At 39.2% G+C, this 21,711-nt stretch overlaps 1 protein-coding gene across 2 annotated transcripts in view; it reads right to left on the bottom strand.

The window, feature by feature from the left end:
- Positions 1-16,395, bottom strand: part of pdcd4b (programmed cell death 4b) — a 47,325-nt gene extending 30,930 nt beyond the window's left edge. Inside the window, exons 1-3 of one of the 2 annotated variants that reach the window (XM_073026851.1) lie at positions 15,986-16,395; positions 8,319-8,615; positions 1,771-1,865 (exon numbers count right to left, since the gene is read on the bottom strand). In XM_073026851.1, the coding sequence (XP_072882952.1) occupies positions 1,771-1,865; positions 8,319-8,615; positions 15,986-16,028 (435 nt within the window). In that variant the 5' untranslated portion in view covers positions 16,029-16,395. Of the gene's footprint in view, positions 1-1,770; positions 1,866-8,318; positions 8,634-15,985 lie in introns of both variants that reach the window. The other variant, XM_073026850.1, reaches the window with a different exon arrangement.
- Between the last annotated feature and the right edge of the window lie 5,316 nt (positions 16,396-21,711).

The following is a 21,711-nucleotide window of genomic DNA, read 5'->3' on the forward strand; positions in this document are numbered from 1 at the left end:
ATATTTGCCTCTGTTGTACACAATAACATGCAAGCCACAATTTTATTGACAGGATTGACTGTTGACTCAATGTCAGTGCAAGATAGGACCAAGCAAGGCAACGTCATTGTTCCCACAATTTTACCATCTTTCTCGCTGCAATATTTTACCTCGTCACCATGAAACCTTTAAAGTGGAGATAATCCACAGGTTCAATGGGGATTTGTTCCTTACTCTAGGACCTGTTTAAAATGATGCTGGTGAAGTATGGGAATGATTTGCGATAGCAAAAACAAAAAAAAATTACTGTATTAATCACACTTTTCCACGGATACAATCACTAGCCTATAATTTTCCTTTCGGAGAGGAGCTGCTGAATCGCCTGCACAACCTGGTGTGAACTGAAGTCTCGAAGGCGCAGGAGTGGTGCGGCGTGGCCTATGTGGGCCAAAACAAGGTGGCTCGGCCGAGGCATGAGCCAATGTTGGAGTGGACTTGGAGGCGATTTGCACGGGCCCAGGAGCAAGAAAAGGCCCAAGGTTTGAACAATTTAAGTGCCATGCTGAATTGGAAAGGTCAGGGTGTTGGGGCCACAGGAGAGGGACGAGCTGGTTCAACTCGCTACTCCATGAGGTTTACTTGTCTGAACTGAGGCTGTGGGCTGCAACTAATGGACTCCTGAATTGGCTGCAGTACTAACTGGCTTCATGGCTGTGGACTCACTTTTGTGAACATCAGTTCTAAATGTTACTTTTATTGTTTGCACAATCTGTACAGTCCTGCACATAGGGTGTTTGACGGTCTTTGTTTTTTTATTGGGTTTCTTTGTTTTGAGGCTGAGATAAATCTCAAGGTTGTATATAGCATGTATACTTTGATAATAAATGTGCTCTGAACTAAAGTCATTCCATCTTCAAACCTCAAGCTGCAGTGCACAGAAGGCATTTGGGTATGCACATATTTAGAAGCCAAGCTCCAAGTTATCAATATGTTCAAATTGGTATTTTGAAGCAAAAATATTTTGGAGCAAAAGGTACAAATTGGTATTTTGGGTCCAGGCCCTGAATTAGGACCTTTGGCATCTACTGATGCTGCTTGACCCACTTGAGTTCTTCCAGCATTGTACTCACTGTTCCAGATTTCAACATCTACGATTAGGGTCCACAATGAAAACTTGGCAAATGTACAACAATTTCAGTACTTTCAGAGACATTTCTCAGCAAAAGATAACACGGATGGTAAAAATCATCACCATTTATAATACCAGTGCAACCTTTTGCTATACCAGGAAATATTCAAAGATCAAGAGCTCAACCAGTACAAAAGCTAGTGACCCTGCCATGCTGAACACTTCCGAGACATGGACTTCAATGGTCACCTCAAATCATTATTGATCTTTCATCAACATCATCTTTGCAAAATCTTCCAAGCCCAGAAATGCTTGCTTTTAGTTACACTATTGGAGAGAGGTTAAGAGAAGCGGATTAAAGGCAGTTTAAACAAAATGATCATATTTAGTATCCTAATGAATAAGTTCAACAAAACCTGCTCACAGTTTTTGAAGATGCCCATTAACCATCATTTGAATAAAGAAAAAAAATCTTGTCATGGAAAAAGTAGTGACAATAACATGCTTTGAGAAAGGAAGGAGTATTTCTTAAAGGTTCATTTCATTCCACTCAATCACAGAACACTCTATTCATTGTTTTGTTCACTATTAGAAAATAGCTTTAAAAAAACCAAAATAAAGAAATTGTTTCAGTTAAAATCTGGTGCTCATCACTCACTCACCTGATCTTCATCATAATTGGGATCTCGAACATCCACTTCTTCCAGGTCATACACCTCACCAGGTGACCCCCAGACACCTTTGCCCCCTGCACCACCTACCAAGGGAATTGTACAATTTAAAGTAAGAATATTTATGCATATTTATTAAAACTACATAACAAGCTTCTTCCAAGAGTGGCTGGGAGGGATAAGGGGCAAACAATGAAGAGTGATACAGTTGGCCCTCCTTATCCATGGGGGATTGGTTCCAGGACCCCCCCACCCCCAGCAGATACCAAAAAACACAGATGCTGAAGTCCCTTATTTAACCTGTCTCAGTGCGGTGGACTTTAGGACCCGGCGGAGCTCTGAATCCGCAGTGTTTCTGTTCACAAAAATAATTACGATCACAATTGAAAATAAAGCGCAAATAATAAAGCTATTGGAAAGAGGTGAAACACCTTCGGTCATTGGAAAAGCGTTAGGCTACAGTCGGTCAACGATCTGAAAAATTTTAAAGGATAAAGTGCGAAAGGCCTTGCCCCCATGAAAGCTACAATTATTACTATTTTCCATTGAGGCTTTTTCCATTGAGAGTAGGGGAGATTCTAACAAGAGGATATGATTTGAGAGTTGGGGGCAAAAGTTTAAGGGTAGCACGAGGGCAAATTTCTTTTCTCAGAGAGTGGTAGCTGTGTGGAATGAGCTTCCAGTAGAAGTGGTAGAGGCAGGTTCGGTATTGTCATTTAAAGTAAAATTGGATAGGTATATGGACAGGAAAGGAATGGAGGGTTATGGGCTGAGTGCGGGCCACTGGGACTGGGTGAGTGTAAGCATCGGCACAGACTAGAAGGGCCGAGATGGCCTGTTTCTGTGCTGTAATTGTTATATGGTTTATACTAAGCAACGCAGTAGTTTAATTATTGAAATACATACGTTTCTTAGGTGTTTTATATGCATAGAAGGGTAAAGTATATACTATATACTAACACAAACGTTTGACTAACTGACGCTAAATAATACCGCATGTACCTGTTCTGACTTACTTTTAGTAAGAGAACTTCCGGTTTTTTTTTTGCTCCCGAACCACGGTAACCTACGTACATCCTCCCGTATACTTTAAATCATCTCTGGATTACTTATAATACCTAATAAAATGTAAATGCTATGTAAACAGTTGTTATACTGCATTGTTTAGGGAATAACAGCAAAAAAAAGTCTGTTCATGCTCAAACAACAAGTGCTGGAGAGAGAACTTCCGGGTTTTTCCGATCCGCAGTTGATTGAATTCGCACATGCAGAACACGCTGATAAGGAGGGCCGACTGTATAACAATTCTGGTTTCAAAATGCAATAGTTTAAAAAAAATTATATTTTAAAATTCTGATCCAAGAGACTATCGAGTCAAATTGAAGTTACAGTGAATATCTGTAGCCGCCAGCTAACTTAACTGTAGACAACAAAAATGAGAAAATATGGAATTTTTTATTCCTTTTTTTTTTAAAAAAGTAAAACATACATATTTAGACAAATGTGATGTCACCCTCAAGTATCAGTGAACAGAGTTGACCTTCAATTTGCATGAAACCACGACCAACATGATTCCTTTCACAATACACAGCTACGTATGTATGTATTTAGGCAGAGTTTGCCCTTCGAGCTGCACCGCCCAGTGCAGCTTTAATCCTGGCCTAATCACAGGACAATTTACGATGACCAATTAACCTATGAACCAGTACATCCTTGGTATATGGGAAGAAACAGGAGCACACCATCTCCCCACATGGTCACGTGGAGAACGTACAAACTCCTTACAGGCAAAAACTGGAATTGAACACGTTGCTGGTACTGTAAAGCATTGTGCAAACCACTACACTACCATTCCACCCAAACATCATTGTTTCGTAATGCACTGCAAATTATTTTTATCAGCTTGTTACCTTCCTAATATTTTATGGACACTGACAGTAAGAATGTATATTTTTAAAGCACAATTGCCCAATTAATTTTTCACCATAATAAAAGTCAAGATGCACTACCTGCTCAACAACAAATTCTATAATACATTAATTCACCTTCTATTTCAAACTTTTATTTTGTCTAGTGAACTGTCAGTACAAAATTATACCAACCATAATCTTAACAAAATGCACACAATCCACAAAGTTCAGAATGGGTTTCAAACACTACTTGATTGATAAATTTATTAAGCAGTAGACTACAAAGCTGACAAATGAAATCTAGAAAAGGACTGAATGGTTTGAAAAAAACATTCTGGGGATAAAATTAAGATTAGGACTGTTTAGTCAACAGTAAATAACTAATATTACACTATAGATAATAGTAGTCAAGGTGGCAGCACTAATCATAATCCCTGCCACATTCGAACAATTACATCAGTTCTAGCCAGCTATTTTGTAACAGGCCAAAGAAAGCTACTGATCATACCATTTAATTAGCTAATTCCTCCAAGCTGAAATAAAACTAATCTGTCAAAATAATTTGTAATTCATTATAGTACTGAATCCTTAATAAAGGCTGCATATTCCAGTGCTTTACTTCCACTGTCATATATTAACCCTCTCTCCCTTTACCATTTCACCCTTTATCAACTTTCTTTTGTTTCTATTCCCCATACTTTTGATTTCAAAATCCCTTTGTTCTGTGGTAATATTCTCCTTAGATTTTTCAATCACAATTACTGTGTGATTTCCTACTAGAGTTCAAATAGTGCACTGACATTGTCATGGTTTCTCATAGCCCACAAACGACCAGGAGATGCAGAAGATTCTTCAAGAAGTATTAAACTTTAATCTGCAAATCAAAGCTGAGACAGTCATTGAGCTAGTCGCCGATTGCCCACCGATCCTTGTACATAGCATTTTTTATAGCAATCTCCTGGTTTAGTTGTATTAGCATATCCAATAGGTCTACAGTTGCATATCACAAGTACATCCGCTACTATTGTTTCTACCCATTGACTTAATCATCTTCTAATCTACATCTCTCATTAACACCCCATTATCTTCCACATTCTTAAGATTTCATTCTCCTACTTTGGATACATGCATAGCAAATAGCAAGCTCAAAGCTGACTACATAATACATCTCTTAGCTACCTCCCATTAACACCCCATTATCTTCTACATTCTTAAGATTTCATTCTCCTACTAAATTGGATACATGCATAGCAAATAGCAAACTCAAAGCTGACTACATAATCTACATCTTAGCTACCTCTCATTAACACCCCATTATCTTCTACATTCTTAAGATTTCATTCTCCTACTAAATTGGATACATGCATAGCAAACAGCAAGCTACATAGCAAGCTGTCTACATAGTTTTGGTTACACAGCAAACAATGCAACTTTTATACTCCAATAACATGTGTGAGTAGACTCTCACATGGTGGATTGGATAGTGGACTACTTGACAGATAGACCTCAGTATGTGCGGTTGGGAGACTGTAGGTCTGACACGGTGGTCAGCAGCACAGGGGCGCCGCAGGGAACCGTACTCTCTCCGGTCCTGTTCACCCTGTACACATCAGACTTCCAATATAACTCGGAGTCCTGCCATGTGCAGAAGTTCGCTGATGACACGGCCATAGTGGGGTGTGTCAGGAATGGACAGGAGGAGGAGTATAGGAAACTGATACAGGACTTTGTGATATGGTGCAACTCAAACTACCTGCGTCTCAATATCACCAAGACCAAGGAGATGGTGGTGGACTTTAGGAGATCTAGGCCTCATATGGAGCCAGTGATCATTAATGGAGAATGTGTGGAGCAGGTTAAGACCTACAAGTATCTGGGAGTACAGTTAGACGAGAAGCTAGACTGGACTGCCAACACAGATGCCTTGTGCAGGAAGGCACAGAGTCGACTGTACTTCCTAAGAAGATTGGCGTCATTCAATGTCTGTAGTGAGATGCTGAAGATGTTCTATAGGTCAGTTGTGGAGAGCGCCCTCTTCTTTGTGGTGGCGTGTTGGGGAGGAAGCATTAAGAAGAGGGACGCCTCACGTCTTAATAAGCTGGTAAGGAAGGCGGGCTCTGTCGTGGGCAAAGTACTGGAGAGTTTAACATCGGTAGCTGAGCGAAGGGCGCTGAGTAGGCTACGGTCAATTATGGATAACTCTGAACATCCTCTACATAGCACCATCCAGAGACAGAGAAGCAGTTTCAGCGACAGGTTACTATCGATGCAATGCTCCTCAGACAGGATGAAGAGGTCAATACTCCCCAATGCCATTAGGCTTTACAATTCTACCGCCAGGACTTAAGAACTTTTTTAAAAGCTATTATTAATGCTTTTGAGATAGTGATTTAGATGCATATCATATTTTTTTTACTGAGTTAAGTATTGTATGTAAGTAGTTTTGCTACAACAAGTGTATGGGACATTGGAAAAAAAGTTGAATTTCCCCATGGGGATGAATAAAGTATCTATCTATCTATCATTCTCATCAGCATCATTATGTGCCATGTCATATGATATGGGCAATCATGGTCTTTCCATAACCATGATTGTTCTTGGCAAAGTTTTCTAGAGAACTGGTTGCCACTGCCTTCTTCTGGGCGGTGTCTTTACAAGAGGGGTGACCCCACCCATTATTAGCACCCTTCAGAGATTGGCATCAGTGGTCGCACAACAAACACTTGTGATAAGCATGAGCTGCTCATACGACCATCCACCACCTGCTCTCATGGCTTCACATGACCCTAAATCCAGGGAAATTCAAGTGCTACACCTTGCCCAAAGGCAATCTAGTGGAAGCACACCATACCTAGATTAAAAACAAAGTACAAACTGGCCAATTTATTTAATCATTTAAAGACACCCTGAGCAAGGTCAGCATTTATTGCCACCATTACTTTAGAAAATTGATTGCAACATTGATAGTGACTAGGGTAGTCTTCGACTCAAGATGATTTTCATCAGTTGGCAAGTTGAAGCGAGCAATGGTAGGTGACATTCAATCCTTTATGAGCTGATGGGTAAACTCATGAAACTGTGACCTACACAATCATATCCCACAGGGAATATTGGGGAACAAGGGACCTTGCTATACAGTCCAAGGATTCCTGTTAGGCCTGAAGGTGGTAGCACTGGTTATAAAATAAGTGATTAAAGGTAGCATTTGGGATGCTTACCTTCATTAGCCAGGAGGTTATGGTATAACTACACTGAATATTGGGTGCAGCACTAGTCACACTATAGGAAGGATGTGGTTGCACTGGGAAAGGTACAAAAGGATATTGACCAGGATGTTGCCTAGCTGCAGCACTTCAGAATTGAAGAGAGAGTTGTTCCCTGGAGGTTTGCTGTCGCTGGAGTGGAGAAGGGCAAGGAGGAGGTTCATAGCTATTTCACACTATCCACTCTAGCAGAAATTGCTAAATGTAGGAGTAGGAGTCTCAGAGGGAATCTGAGAAGAGTTACCCACCCCCCAGACAGTGGTTGGAATGCGTATTATATTACCCAAAGTGGTGGTTTTAGAGGTAGAGCCTTTCACTTAAGTAAAAGGTACCTAAGATGAGCCTCTGACCCAGAGGTATTGAAGTCTGTGGTGCAAATGGAACGAATATATTTGATCACCATGAATGATCAAATGTGCCTGTTTCAGTGCTATGGCTGTTACAGAAATGCTTTCTCCCTCATGCAAATATTGCACACAAAAATATTTCTGAAGACTGTCTCATTCCATGAATGAATTACAATATTTAATTTATGAACTTTCCTTTGGTTATTTATGTGTAATTCATTTGTAGATTTTATCCTTACTTTTTTAAGTTATTGTGTGTTATGGCTGTTACGTGCCCTATTGTACTTTACACCCTGGTTTAGAGAAATGTCTTGTTTGACAGTATACACGTCTATAATTAAATGACAAAAAACTTGATGAGATTTGCATTTTGATTCAGATACACCATCATTAAGAAGCTGACGTTAATCTAAACATTGAGGAAACATGCCTGGCTCGAATCATCACTCCACTACATCAATTTTGTAAATTGTAAAGAAATTTACAATTGTAATAGCAAAGAAATAGAATACAACATTAGAGTTTATATTTACAGTGTATAAAAAGTGCAAGAGACATTTACCAAATTAATAGGGTATAATCCATCCACTAAAAGATTTGCCTTCAACATGCCTTAAACACAAGTAACCAAGACAACAGTAAATGGTTTCTTTCAAAAAGCTGGCAGTAATGACATTTTCAAGACCGTAACTTCAAAATAAGTCACCTGTACACATTGTGATATTAGTCTTAACTTGTTAAAACAATTAGAAGTTCTGAAGAACTCAGGTAACTTGATTACCAATGAAGTGCAATAAACAAATTACAAAGACTGCAGACTTCAAGATATCATGGTATCAAAAATATTAATAAAATAGGCTTAATAAAATGTTAAAAGTTCCCAAAAATAATTTGTTCCTAAGGAAATATATTGCAAGACCTTACCTGTTTTCTCCCCAAAGCTCCTCCTCAAAATATTCACTATAGAAAGTACATCCATGAAAATTATTTAGTTCTAAATTAAAACCTCAAGTACTTGCCTTTCTTAGGCAATCCTCTTCCTTTTCCCATCCGTGATTTTCTGTCCAACATTTTTCCCTTTGGGCTAGTGGGAACAACATTTCGACTACTTTCCCCATTATCACTGACAGAATCTCCTCGGCCAGAATCCCGAGACGAGTTCTTCCTCAAACGTCTCTTGGCTTTGGCTTTGAGCCGAGCTTCATGAATGGATGTCTCTCGTGATATCCAGTTGCCATTGATTTCATTTGGCAGCATAATGGCTTCAGTTTGATCTTCATCTCCAGACAACATCTTACTAGTATTGTTACCAAGTTCTGAAACAGCAACTTGAGCTATTAAGTCAACAATAATGTTCAATTAGGAAAGTACAATTGAGAGTATTTTTAAGGTGAAAACTAGCAACAGGAACACAATTAACAGCAGAAGTTGGCAATTTCACATACAACTGCTAACAATAGTGGGGGAATGTTAACATGGGAAAAAAATACACCCTACTTTTACTGGCCTGCATATGCAGATCTCATGAAAGCTAGATCATAGCCAGTACACAGTGTACAAACTAGTCACTGTATTTAAGTTTAAAGAAGAAATTACAAAGCATTTAGAACTGAAAAATGTATAAAAATATGCAAACTGTTTAAACTGGACAGTATTATTCTTAGATAAAAACTTATCAATGTCTGTGAATGTGCATTACAAATAGTACTTGGAACAATACTAAGTACTAGATTATAGTTTTGGCCCCCAACAATTTGGAATTGTCATCCTCCCATTTTAAGTAGTAACATGCACCAGTGCTTTATACAATTTGCGGACTTTTACCACACTCAACCTCTTCTCACCCATCAGTCTCAGCTTTGAACTTAACTCCAACTAGTTTACTTGCTCTCCTTTGTACAACACCTCTCACTTATCTCTCCTGCTAATAATGATACAGCAGATTAATACTGAAGGCAAGTACTGCAATATATCATTAGCCCTCTGTATTTCACTGTCAGTGGAGCTACTTATCAAAGAAAAATTATAATTTGGCTCCCTCCCTCCATTAGTCTGTAAGCACAATCCTTTATTATAAAAACCTGTCTTCCGATAGGTGACTCTTCCATACCATCAGGACTTTTCATGATGTTGTCGCTGTCATCAATTTCTTTTCTTTTTAAAAGATACCCTTACATCATCTCCCTGTATGCTTACTGTTAAAAAGAAACTCATCACACAATGTAAATATTAGTTCACTATAGATAACCCTTAAAGCAAAACCTGCCACGGCCACTCATCCTTCCCACACCATTGTAAACTATTAACATATTCCAGTCTTGGTGGCACTTCAAAGTGCTTTAACATTTTACTTTGTTTTTCTAATTAAAACACACTACCAACAGCTAATGCTGCATGGAAATATAACAAAGTACAGTGGATTCCAACTAATTAGGCTATTGGTTAATTAGGGCAGCTACTTACTTGGGATAAATCTTAAGGAACAAAAACTAATCAAGAAAATAGCCGGGATTCCCTTTGTTTATTTGTGACAATATGCCGCTCAACTGGGACAGGAGACTGTTGCCAAACAGATTCTAACTAGCATCCATCTAATGCACACGTCTGGCCGTTAGACACTACACCGTACTTACAGTGAACAGTTTTAAAAATAGCATCAGTTGTGTGTTAATGCTCAAAAAGCAGTGATTTTTGTCAATTGGTGCAAAATAATCGGTGAGACAATTCCGAACTGTTATGCTCCTGCAGTTTCAAGCATTTGGGCTTGATTCAGGGATTGAAAGGCTTGTCATACGAGGAGTTTTGATGGCTCTGGGCCCCTCCTTACTGGAATTCAGAAGAATGAGGGGTGACCTCATTAAAAGTCATCGAATGTTGTAAGGCAGGGGTGTCAAACTCATTTTAGGTCACGGGCCAGATTGAGCAAAATGCAGCTTCATGCGGGCTGGATCAGTCGGACGCGTGCGAACGCAGCTTTCGTTGCCTCCGTTGTTTCAGCCTGCTCTCATGTGTCTCAGTCTCTGCTATAACTACAAAGTGTTTCACTTTACAAATTCCGTTTCTTATGAAGAAGACTGCTGAGCAAGACTGCCGAATAAACACTAAAAACCCTGAAAACCTGGTACCTGAATAAACTCAGCATTAGCCATATCATACGCCATAGGCGCTTTGATTACTGGGGCCAGCTTTAATAGTAATTAGATATTATCTCGCGGGCCAAAGATAATTCCACCACGGGCCGGATTTGGCCCGCGGGCCTTGAGTTTGACATATATGTTGTAAGGTCTCAATAGAGTGTAGGTGGAGAGGATGTTTCCTATGGTGAGGTAGTTCAAGAACAGAGGACGCAGCCTTTGAGAACAGAGATGAGGACAATTTTCTTTAGCCAGAGAGTGGTAAATCTGTGGAAAACAGGAAACTGTGGAGGCAGAGTTTAATAGATTATTGATTAGCCATAGCATGAAGGGATATGGGGAGAAAGCAGGAGATTGGGGCTGAGAGAGAAAATTGATCAGTCATGATGAAAAAGCAGAGCAAACGATGTGCCAAATGTCTTAATTCTGCTCCTTTATCTTATAGTCTTATGCCAGAAATGGCTGGGAGTAAAAATGAAACTATTTCACTACTTCAACAAGTTAGAAACTACGAAGAATTTTAAATATCGACAATCACCTTGAATGTTACAATGAAAATAAAGATTTGGAGGACACATTCATTGTATGAAGGCAGTCCATTATCTGCACAAGGTGCCTCCACTGATTTTGTTCATTGTGTACACTGAATGAATTCCTCTGTCGATAACTATTAGGAATACAGTTTTATAGCACTGCAGTAATATTGCTGGTGTTCTAATTTGTGCTGTATTTCATTCAAATACATAATTTGTTACTCACTTTGTCTTTTTATACCTTTTTAACTATTTCCATGAAACTTCCACTAATTGGGGCAGCTGCTTTGTTGGGCAAAGTGTTCTGGTCCTGATGTGTCTCAAGTAAGTGTAATCCACTGTATTTCATCTATAATTTGGTTCCAACAGAAAGTTTATCTGCTCCAGATACAGTTAAACCAACAAGGAATAAAATTGAAAGAGACATTTTCAACTAGTTTCATGCTAAACCTTCCAAAAAAATGAAGCTTTGCTTTTGATAATATTCCTAATGACAGAAACAATTCTGTATAATTTTGAACTGAAATGTAACAGAATAAAGGCCATCTTTCTAGTAATACAGAATAAACTGCACAACACTGCTATGACAAAAACCAAGTATACATTTCAACTACATCAATAAAGCTTTGGCAAGTTTTAAACTGGCTAAATGAGATTTGAGCCGGAACAACTAATATAACACAATAATTGAAAAGATAAAACCAGCATAACATGTTTATTCTAATAATTTCAGAAAATGGTGTTGTAGAGCTTTGGTTTAGGGCAGGGAAGGGAAAGAGCAGAAGCAAAAGGAGAAAAACTAAGGAGCCAGCAAAGACAAGAAAAATAGGTTGAAAATAGAAAGAAATGAAAAGAAATAAACAAATAAATAAAGCAATGAATGAAATGGTCAGTGATACCACAGATTTGCTCATGTTTTACAGCTCCATTCAGTTTCTTATTCAAATCAGCAAGGTCAATTGAATTACTCTCGATGAAGATTCATGAGAGCATATTAACACAACTTTGCTTCATTTCAAAAGAAAACATTTTATATGTATTAAAACTGATGAATTGAATATTCATTTACATACTGATGGAGAAATTACTCCTGAAGTTAGGTCTGCTGCCAATCACAAAGACATTGGAACAGTAACAAAAAAATTGGAAAAATTACATTAACCAAAACTCTGAAAGCAACTTCTTATTTGACTGAAAGCTGTTATCAAATGAACAATAAATCACTAATCATGAAGGTTCAGTCACAATACACCCACTTTGTTAATAAATGCCTGTGTTAAAACACATGCTAATAGTCTTTGATAAAGCTCTACATCATGATCTCAGTTTGCAGCTCAATTACAGATGACCTTCCTATTGCTAGGAGGAGGGGTGGGAGTGGAAAGGAGGAATGGATGGCAGTGAGTGGGTGGATAACCGACTTTGGCACATCTGTGTTTTGCTATAGGTGGAAATAAAACAAAAAGTCAACATTGTTTCCCCACCCCATTATAAAAGACCTTGTGGAATGCAACATGACTGATCTATCACAGCCTACAGGAAAACTCACCTCTCAGACCCATCATCTTAAAGTGGAAAAACCCCCCTACAATTTTACAAATAAAACTGGTTTAAATGTTTTACATCACTTTTAAACTACTTCAGTAATATTTATAATTACCCCATAAAAAACCTATTCTTTAATAATAAACTGAATAATATTTAATTCCTCTATTTTAATTAAAACTAAAGGTTTATACAAAGTTATTTGATCTATTCATTTCTATATTATGGTGGAATTGCAATATCTGCCAAATGGAATCAAGCTGAGATCTTAACTGAACAAGTCAGAATAGTGGTAAATCGTGCAGTATGACTCATATGTAGCAGCCAATCTGAATGTACAAAACATCAAAAAGAACTAGTGAAAAGTTGGATATAATTTCAAACCATCAGAGGCAGTGGAAAGAAGCAGTCAATGGCTTTGGAATGCCAGAAGTCATTGTCGAGCCCTCCAGAGGTAGTAGGCTAATCGATGAAACATCGAGTTTGGAGGGTGCCCGGTTGAAAGCCCGTGTGTCAACCCTGTGCCACTCCCAGTATCAAAGCAGTCTCAAGCAAGTGCTCACGACTCATTGGCAGAAGGTATATTAACATCTTAGCTTGTGTCTTTTGATTCTATATGAACATCAGCACTACCAAGTGCTCAATAAAAGACTACTGAAAACTCAGTCAAGTGATCCAATACAATTATTTACAGTGGATTCCAGTTAATTGGGGCACCAGGATAGGTACATTTTGGCCTAAGTAAATGGTTGCCTCAATTAGCTGGTTTCATGCAAATAGTTAAAAAGGCATACAAAATAGGCAAATACCATTTAGCTGAGTAGCAAATTATGTTTTCAAATGAAATACAAAACAAGTTAGAACACTAGCAAAACTACTACAGTATTGTAAAAATATGTATTAATTCCTAATACAGTGAATTGTGCCATCAGTTAATCTGAGCAGCCATTTAGTTGGAACACACCACCACTTAATTGGGGCAGGAGACTGTTGCTAAATAGTTTCAAACTAGCACTTGCATGGCTGTTAGACACTACACCATGATTAGAGTGATCTGTTTTTAAATAGCTTCAGTTGTGTGCGTTTGTGTTTAAAAAGTAGTGATTTTTGTCACTGATAGTTGGTGAGAAATAAGCAGTAAGACAATTCAGAACTGTTTTGCTCACTGTAGTTTGAAGCATTCAGAAACAGCCACGAATGAAAATAAAACTATTTCACTACTTCAACAAGGTATGAAGTACAAAGGTATCAACAATCATCAATGTTATAATGAAAATGAAGAATTGGAGGAGCCAATCATCTAAAGCACTGTTTGAAGGCAGTCCACTATCTGCACTGATTTTGATTATTTACAGTCAATTAAAAGAACATGGCAGATGAATTCCTCTGGCGATAACTATTTGGAAATATTTGTTAGCATTTGTAAGGACAATACACACCCATGCAATCATCTGTTTGAACTTCTTCCATCTGGCAGACGTTATAAGATTTTCTATGCCCGCACTTCCAGACTGAAAAATAGCTTTTTCCCCAGAAGTATAATTTCCCTGAACCAATCGATCAAGCATCATCCATAAATTTGTTATATTGCTACTTTTAATACTGGTGTTATGGCTGTCATGTACCTGTGTTGCGCTTTTCTACTGCTGGACATTGCTTGTACTGGCTGGTTACTTGATTTTATTTATTGTTTATTTATTTTATTTGTTGTTTTATAGCATTGAGTACAAGCATTGCAAACTCATTTTCGCTGTATTGGGCATGACAATAAATATATTTCATTTTCATTTCATTACTATAGAGATATTGGTAGTGTTCTAATTTTGTCTGCATTTCATTTAAATACATAAATTGTTTTAACTATTGCCATAAAACCAGCTAATTGAGGTAGCAACTTAATTGGGCCAAAATGTACTGGTCCTGGTCTATCCCTATTAAGCAGAATCCACTGTAGTTATCAATGGAGGAATTCATATAGTGTACACTGCCTTGTTCTTCTGATTGACTGCAAATGAACATCAGTAGTGCAGACACCTAGTGTAGATAGTGGACTGCCTTCATGCTATACTTTCGATGACTGCATCCTCCATACCTCCATTTTTATTGCAACATTCAAGATGGTTGTCAATACCTTCAAGTTCTTCTTAATTCCCAACTTGTTGAAGTAGTGAAATAGTTTCATTTTTCACATCTCCATTTTTGGCATTTCCAAGCCTGTGCTTAAAACTGCAGTGAGTATAATCCAGAATAGTGTTTCTGCTTATTTCGTGCCAACTTCAGTGGCAAAATTCACCGCTTTCACTATTTTCATTACAAAAGTATGTAATGGCCATTCAATATAAATGTTCGCTTAGATTGGGTGATTCATGGCTTACACTGCTGATTAGCAGGAGACTCCATTAATAGAAAATTGAAATGGAAAAGAAATCAAACAATTGGTTCATAAAAGCTACACCGTGATTGTCACCAATTAAGTTACACCACCAGCATTTTAATTTTCTTCCAAACAAGACTTTCACTTAACAATGAGATTTAAGGAAGATGCTTCCTGCTTTAAATAGTAGCCAGGTTTAGACAGGCTTTCAAGCCCTGTTCCTATTTAATCTAATATATGCTGCCATAACTACACCTTTGAAAACAAGTCACAGGGAGGGTCAGTTTACCTTACCCATAGCTGAGATAAGTACAAAAGATACTATCTCAAAATTACTTCACAGTCTAGGAAGCAATCCTCCCTCAAGCAACACCAGCATCATCAAAAATTGATTTAGCTATTGCTGTTTGTACATGGTAGTTTTTTGCATTTATTTAATAATTAAAGACTAAAGTAATAACTTGTTAACATCTTGCCAGAAGATACAATACTGCTGGATGCAAATACTGAATATATTTATGGCCCCACGGACAGCAAATGAATAGTCTCCTAGGATATTTAAAATTCCAAGATTATCTGGGGAGAATAATTAAGGTGTTTCTTTTTAAATAAAGCTTAAATTAAAACTGATGGATAAAGTAGATGTGGTAAGAAGCCACTAGCTTATCAATATTTAAATTATTATCACTGGTTTAACTAAATACAAAAGGTATTGGAAAATAAACACATTATCACAGATAATTAAATGACAAATCTCAGGAATCAAAAAATTATAATGTGACCACAGCAACTATCAGGAAAGGAAGAAAGTCAAACTATCCAAATGGTTCAACCGCAGCACGTGGTGTTGCAAGCTGCTGACTTTAAAACTTCCGTAACTCGAAGTACTTACTTAGAAGACAGCAACATGTCAAAACAAAATGTAATGATCAAAAGACGCAATTAGAAAAGGGAATACGGTATAAAGTTTTAAATCGTACACCAAGAGTTTACCTTGCTCGTAGTGAACATTATTTCACATCTTATATGTAATATATAATAAAACTCTTGCATGCCAGTTTCTGTGGCAATCACCCCTCGCACATTCTCATACACCATACCTGCTGGAGGATTGCTGAATTTTGACTCGGCCTCTGTTGCCATGTTTGTAAAGATATCGGAACCGTTTGGAAGGGCTAGTTTTCTGCCCTGACAGAATGTGCTGCTCCTTCTCTCCCCGTTTTCTCCTACCCCTTCCCCTCAACCCACAACGCCTGCAGTCGCTCGAACTTAAAACAAATCCGTTCCTCTCAAACGAAGCTGTGAGAGCAGGAGGCTTCCACAACTCACTACAATGACCTTCCTGAATATTTACAACGGGGAGAATATGCGATGCCACCCTAATTCTTGCTGTAAGAAGCCGTGATTTCATTCACAACAACCTCACTGCAAACTCCTTTTTCAGCTTAACGCCTTCTAGTCGCTTGTTTGTTTTCCTCGCGCAACCTTGTGTCACGTGGGTAGCAACAGCATTGTTCATTCGTCACCTTCGCCACGAACTAGACCAATCGCAGTCGGCGGCTGAATCGAAGTGGAGCCTTCTCTCACCGCCCCCTCTCCGACCAATCAGCGGCCGTCAGCGATGACAGCTTGAGGGCGGAAGAAAGGGTGCGGACGGGTGGGCGGGGTTTGCAGGCGTTGCTCGCGGCTGCCCCCTGCTCTGGAGGAGTGGCCAACAACGAAGGTGGTAGGGCAAGTTTATGGTCACGTTACTGAGCTTTAAATGTCGGGCGCATTTCTTTGATGGTTTCTTTCCGGCTTTAATGGGCTCCTCTGCTCTTTTTTAAAATACCTCAAGTCAAGTTTATTGTTATGTGCACAAGTACAACGAGGTTAAGGTACATTTAAAAATGTGCTTGTAACAGCATCACAGGAGGACGTAAACATACATAAGTTATACCGGATAGTTACGACAGGAAACAACTGTGCAAAAAAGGCATGGTCGCATAAAAGCAGGAATTCAGTAGGTCAGGCAGCGTCTACAGAGAGGAATTGAGTAGTGGACGTTTCGCGCCGAGACCCTTTCCAGTCGTATAAAATCCACGGTAGAGAAAGAGGTCGATAGTATTCTGTTTTAAGGTAGGATTAGGAATATGCAGGTCGGTTGACGACAATTTGTTGCAAGAACTTAATAGGTCGAGCAGCATCTTTTCCGCACACCTCCCCCTCCCCCTGACACATTAAAAGCCTGAAAGTATGTACAAGAGCACTTTCAACCCAGCTGTAATAAAATGATTGAACATCTTGTATGATAAGATGGGCTTTCGACCTCACAATCTACTTCATCATGGCCTTGCAGTGTAGTTTCTCTGCCATGATATAATGTCTGCTGTTGCTGCTTTTGCCTTTTACTACTAGATGAGCTAATGTGGGTGTCATGCAAAACAAAGTTTTTAACTGTATAAGTGACAACGATAAGGCTATTGCTATCTCAGGAAGGAAGAGAGTTGCTGATGTTTGGAGCTTTGACCCAAAACACCAACAATTCCTTCCTTTTCACAGATGTTAGTCAACTCTCTTAGTTCCTCCAGTGGATTGGTTATTGCTCCATTTTCCAGCATCTGCAGTTTTCTTGTCTCTTGGTTCAAGAACCAGATGTTTGTAGCAACGTAGCTGTTCCTGAACTTGGTAGTGTTGGACTACAGGCTTCAGGACTCTCTGCCTGATGGTAACTGTGAGAAAAGGACGTGTCCCAGATGGTGGCAATCTTTGATGGTAGATGCTGATTTCGCCAGGCAGCATCTCTGGTGAAGCTTCTGATGGTGAGGAGGGTTGTATCTACGACTGTCAGCAGCCTCTTGCATTTCTGTGTGTTGGAATTGACATACCACACCATGGTGCAACCAGTCAGGATATTGTATCTGTAGAAGTTTGAGTGACATGCCAAACCTTTTCCTCCTTCGTGACAGCACCTATATTCTGGGCCCAGGACCGGTCATCTGAGATGTTAATGACTAGGAATTCGAAGTTGAACCTGAAGTAAAACTACAGAGAACTGAGGAATAAATTGAATAATTCCACCAGAACCAGCACTAGAATGATGGATTCAATGGTCTCTTTCTCAATGGTCTCAATATGTCATTAGTTCTTTTAAAAATTTGCAGCATTGAAATCAGTGTTCCATTCCGAGGCAGTGTTTCAAATTGTGTTGAGGTGGATATTTGGGACAATTGGATAAGGCAGCGTCTTCATTGGAATGTTTCTTGTGAAATAGCATGATTGAAAGTAATTGGATGGGTCTCAGCTGATGAGGCTGATTTTAGAACCACAAAGTGTTCTGTGCATAGGAAGGGGACACTTAACAGGAGCACGCAAATGTCCAGTTTGCAAAATGGTGTGTACTCGCTCCACTGTTTACTTTGGAAGGAAAGGAATTGTTGATGTTTGGGGTTTCAATTCCTTTCTAAGAAAGTAGAGATGCTAATGTGCCTTCTTTGTGATTGCACCCACGTACTGGACCCAGAACAGAACATCCAAGATGTTAAGGCCCAACAATTTGAAGCTGAACTTGAAGCAAAGCTACAGAGAGTCGAGGAAAGTGGAGAAATTAGATAAATAACTGTACTAAAGAGCCAGCATTAGAATGGCGGTGTGGAAGATCAGAGGGATCTTGCAGTTCGAGTCCATAGGACGCTCAAAGCTGCTGCGTAAGTTAACTCATTAGAAGGCATATGATGTATTGGCCTTCATCAATCATGGAATTGAATTTAGAAGCCGAGAGTTAATGTTGCAGCTATATAGGACCCTGGTCAAACCCCACTTGGAGTACTGTGCTCAGTTCTGGTCACCTCACTACAGGAAGGATGTGGAAGCCATAGAAAGGGTGCAGAGGAGATTTACAAGGATGTTGCCTGGATTGGGGAGCATGCCTTATGAGAATAGGTTGAGTGAACTTGGCCTTTTCTCCTTGGAGTGTGCAGGTTGAGAGGTGACCTGATAGAGGTGTATAAGGTGATGATCGTGTGGGTAGTCAGAGGCTTTTTCCCAGGGCTGAAATAGTTGCCACAAGAGGACACAGATTTAAGGTGCTGGGGAAGAGGTTCAGAGGAGATGTCAGCGTTAAATTTTTTACTCAGAGAGTGGTGAGTATGTGGAATGGGCTGCCAGCAACAGTGGTGGAGGGGAATACGATACAGATTTTTAAGAGACTTGGGTAGGTACATGGAGCTTAGTAAAATAGAGGGCTATAGGTAAGCCTAGTAATTTCTGAGGTAGGGACATGTTCAGCACAATTTGGTGGGCTGAAGGGCCTGTATTGTGCTGTAGGTTTTCTGTGTTTCAATGTTTCTATGTTTCAAGACAGATTAGAATCAGAATCAGGATTATTATTGTGAAATTTGTTATTTTGTAGCAGCAGAGCAGTGCAATACATCACAATGCGGTAAGAAATATAGTAATAAGAAATATAAGTAATGCAAAAAGAGAGCAATGTAGTGAGGTGGTGTCCGTGGCTTCATGGACCAGTCAGGTATCTGACCATGAAGCCCTTTTTAAAATGATGACTTTGTGTTTTCATGCCCCTGATCTTCTTCCCTGATGGTAGTGATAAGAAGAGGGCATGTCCTAGATAGCTTTATGTTACCATTAGGCTTGAGAGATATGTAAAAATAACAAGATTTGCTTGATAAAGAAGTTATTAGGAGATTTAAAGGAAGTTTTCAAAAATCTGAATAGCTTTAATGGAATAAATAAGGCCAAACTGTTTCTGACAGTGAAAGGGTTAATAACCATAGACTTAAGTTCCTCAGGAACAGAGCCAGAGGCATTACAAGGAAACAGAGTGAGTCATTGATATTTGGAATGCAGTGCTTGAAAGTGTGCTTAGAACAGATTCAATAGAAAAAGTCAAAAGCATATTGGTTAAATACAAAGGAAGACTTACACTTTTATAGTGGCCTTCATCTTCCTTTCAGAATGGCTTAAACTTAACCTCTTTTGAAACTTTATCACTGCTAACACAGGAAACATCTAGCTTAAAGTGCTCCCACAGGTGATAGTAGCAGACAATTTCTTTTTTTGTCTTGATCCAGGTTATGGAACATTTTCTGTACTCCTTGTTGATACACCTGAAGTAAATTGACAGAGCTCTAAGGAAACTGGAGAGATGGGTACTTTGAATAACTCCTCCAAAGTGCTAATACTGCTATTATGGGCTCAACTGTCTCTCTACATTTTTATAAAATTGTAACCTGTTGTTTTAAAGATGACTATGCTAGTGGGCTGAAACTCAGATGGAGGCATTAGTAATGATCTTACAAGAATCAACAGATTCTGGAATGATTACTGAGGACTAGAAAATTTCAGTCTCTCTGCTCTTTAAGAAGGAAGGGAGACAGAAGAAAGGAAATTATATGCCAGTTAGCCTGACTTCAATGGTTGGAAAGATATTGGCGTCTATTATTAAGAAAGAGGTTTCAGAGTACTTGGAGGCCAATAAAAAATTTGCCAAAGTCAGTAGGGTTATCAAAAGGGTAAATCTCATCTGACAAATCTGTTGGAATTCTTTGAGGAAATAACAGGCAGGATAGACAAAAGAAAGTCAGTAGAAGTTGTTTATTTGGATTTTCCAAAGACTGACAAGGTGCCACACATGAAGCTATTTAACAAGATAAGAACCCATGAGAGGTAAGAGAGGTACTCACATGGATTGAAAATTGGCTGACTGACAAGGGGCAAAGAGTGGGAATAAAGGGGGCCTTTTCTGGTTGGCTGCTGGTGACTAGAGGTGTGCAGCAAGGGTTGGTGTTGAGACCACTTCTTTTCACACTACATGTCAATGATTTTGATGAAGGCTTTGTGGCCAAGTTTGCAAACGATATGAAGATAGGTAGAGGAGCTTGTAGTGTGGAGGAAGAAGGACTTAGACAGATTGAGAGAATGGGCAAAGTAGTGGCAGATGGAATAAAGGCATGGATTATTTTCTAAATGGGGACAAAATTCAAACATCAGAGATGCAAAGAGACTTCGGAGTCCTTGTGCAAGATTTCCTAAAGGTTAACTTGTGGGTTGAGTCAGTGGTAAGGAAGGCAATGTTAGCATTCATTTTGAGAGAACTAGAATATCAGATCAAGGATGTCATGCTGAGGCATTAGTCAAACTGCACTGGAGTATTGTGAGCAGATTTGGGCCCCCTATCCAAGAAAAGATGTGACGGCTTTGAAGATGCTCCAGAGGAGGTTCACAAGAATGATCCCAGGAATGAAAGGGTTAACATATAAGGAGCATTTGATAGTTCTGGGCTACTATACTCACTGGAGTTTAGAAGAATGTGGGGGAGATCTCTTTGAAACCTATTGAACATTAAAGTCCTAGACAGAGTGGATGTGGAGAGAACGTTTCCTATGGTGGGGGGGGAGGCGGGGTCTACAACCAGAGAGTACAGCCTCCAAATTAAGGGATGTCGATTTGGAACAGAGATGAGGATGTTGAATCTATGGAATTCATTGCCACCGATGGCTGTGCAGATCAAGTCATTGGGTATATTTAAGGAGGAGGTTGGTATGTTCTTGATTAATCAGGGATGGGGAGAAGGCAGGAGAATGGGGTTGGGAGGGATAACACATCAACCATGATGGAATGCCAAAGGGATGGTGGGCCAAATGGCTTAATTCTGCTCCTTTGTCTTATGGTCTTATCTTGAAACCAGCTCCGTGGACTCTGCCTATACTTACAGCTGCCTCGAGAAAGCAGCCGTCACTTCAAATAATCAAACACCTCACTTACCATTCTCTCCTCACCTCACTTTCCATCAGAGGGGAAGTAGAAAAGCCTTAAAGCACACAACACT

The sequence above is a fragment of the Hemitrygon akajei genome, chromosome 23 (assembly GCF_048418815.1).
Source record: "Hemitrygon akajei chromosome 23, sHemAka1.3, whole genome shotgun sequence".
In the NCBI taxonomy this organism is placed as follows: Eukaryota; Metazoa; Chordata; class Chondrichthyes; order Myliobatiformes; family Dasyatidae; genus Hemitrygon; species Hemitrygon akajei.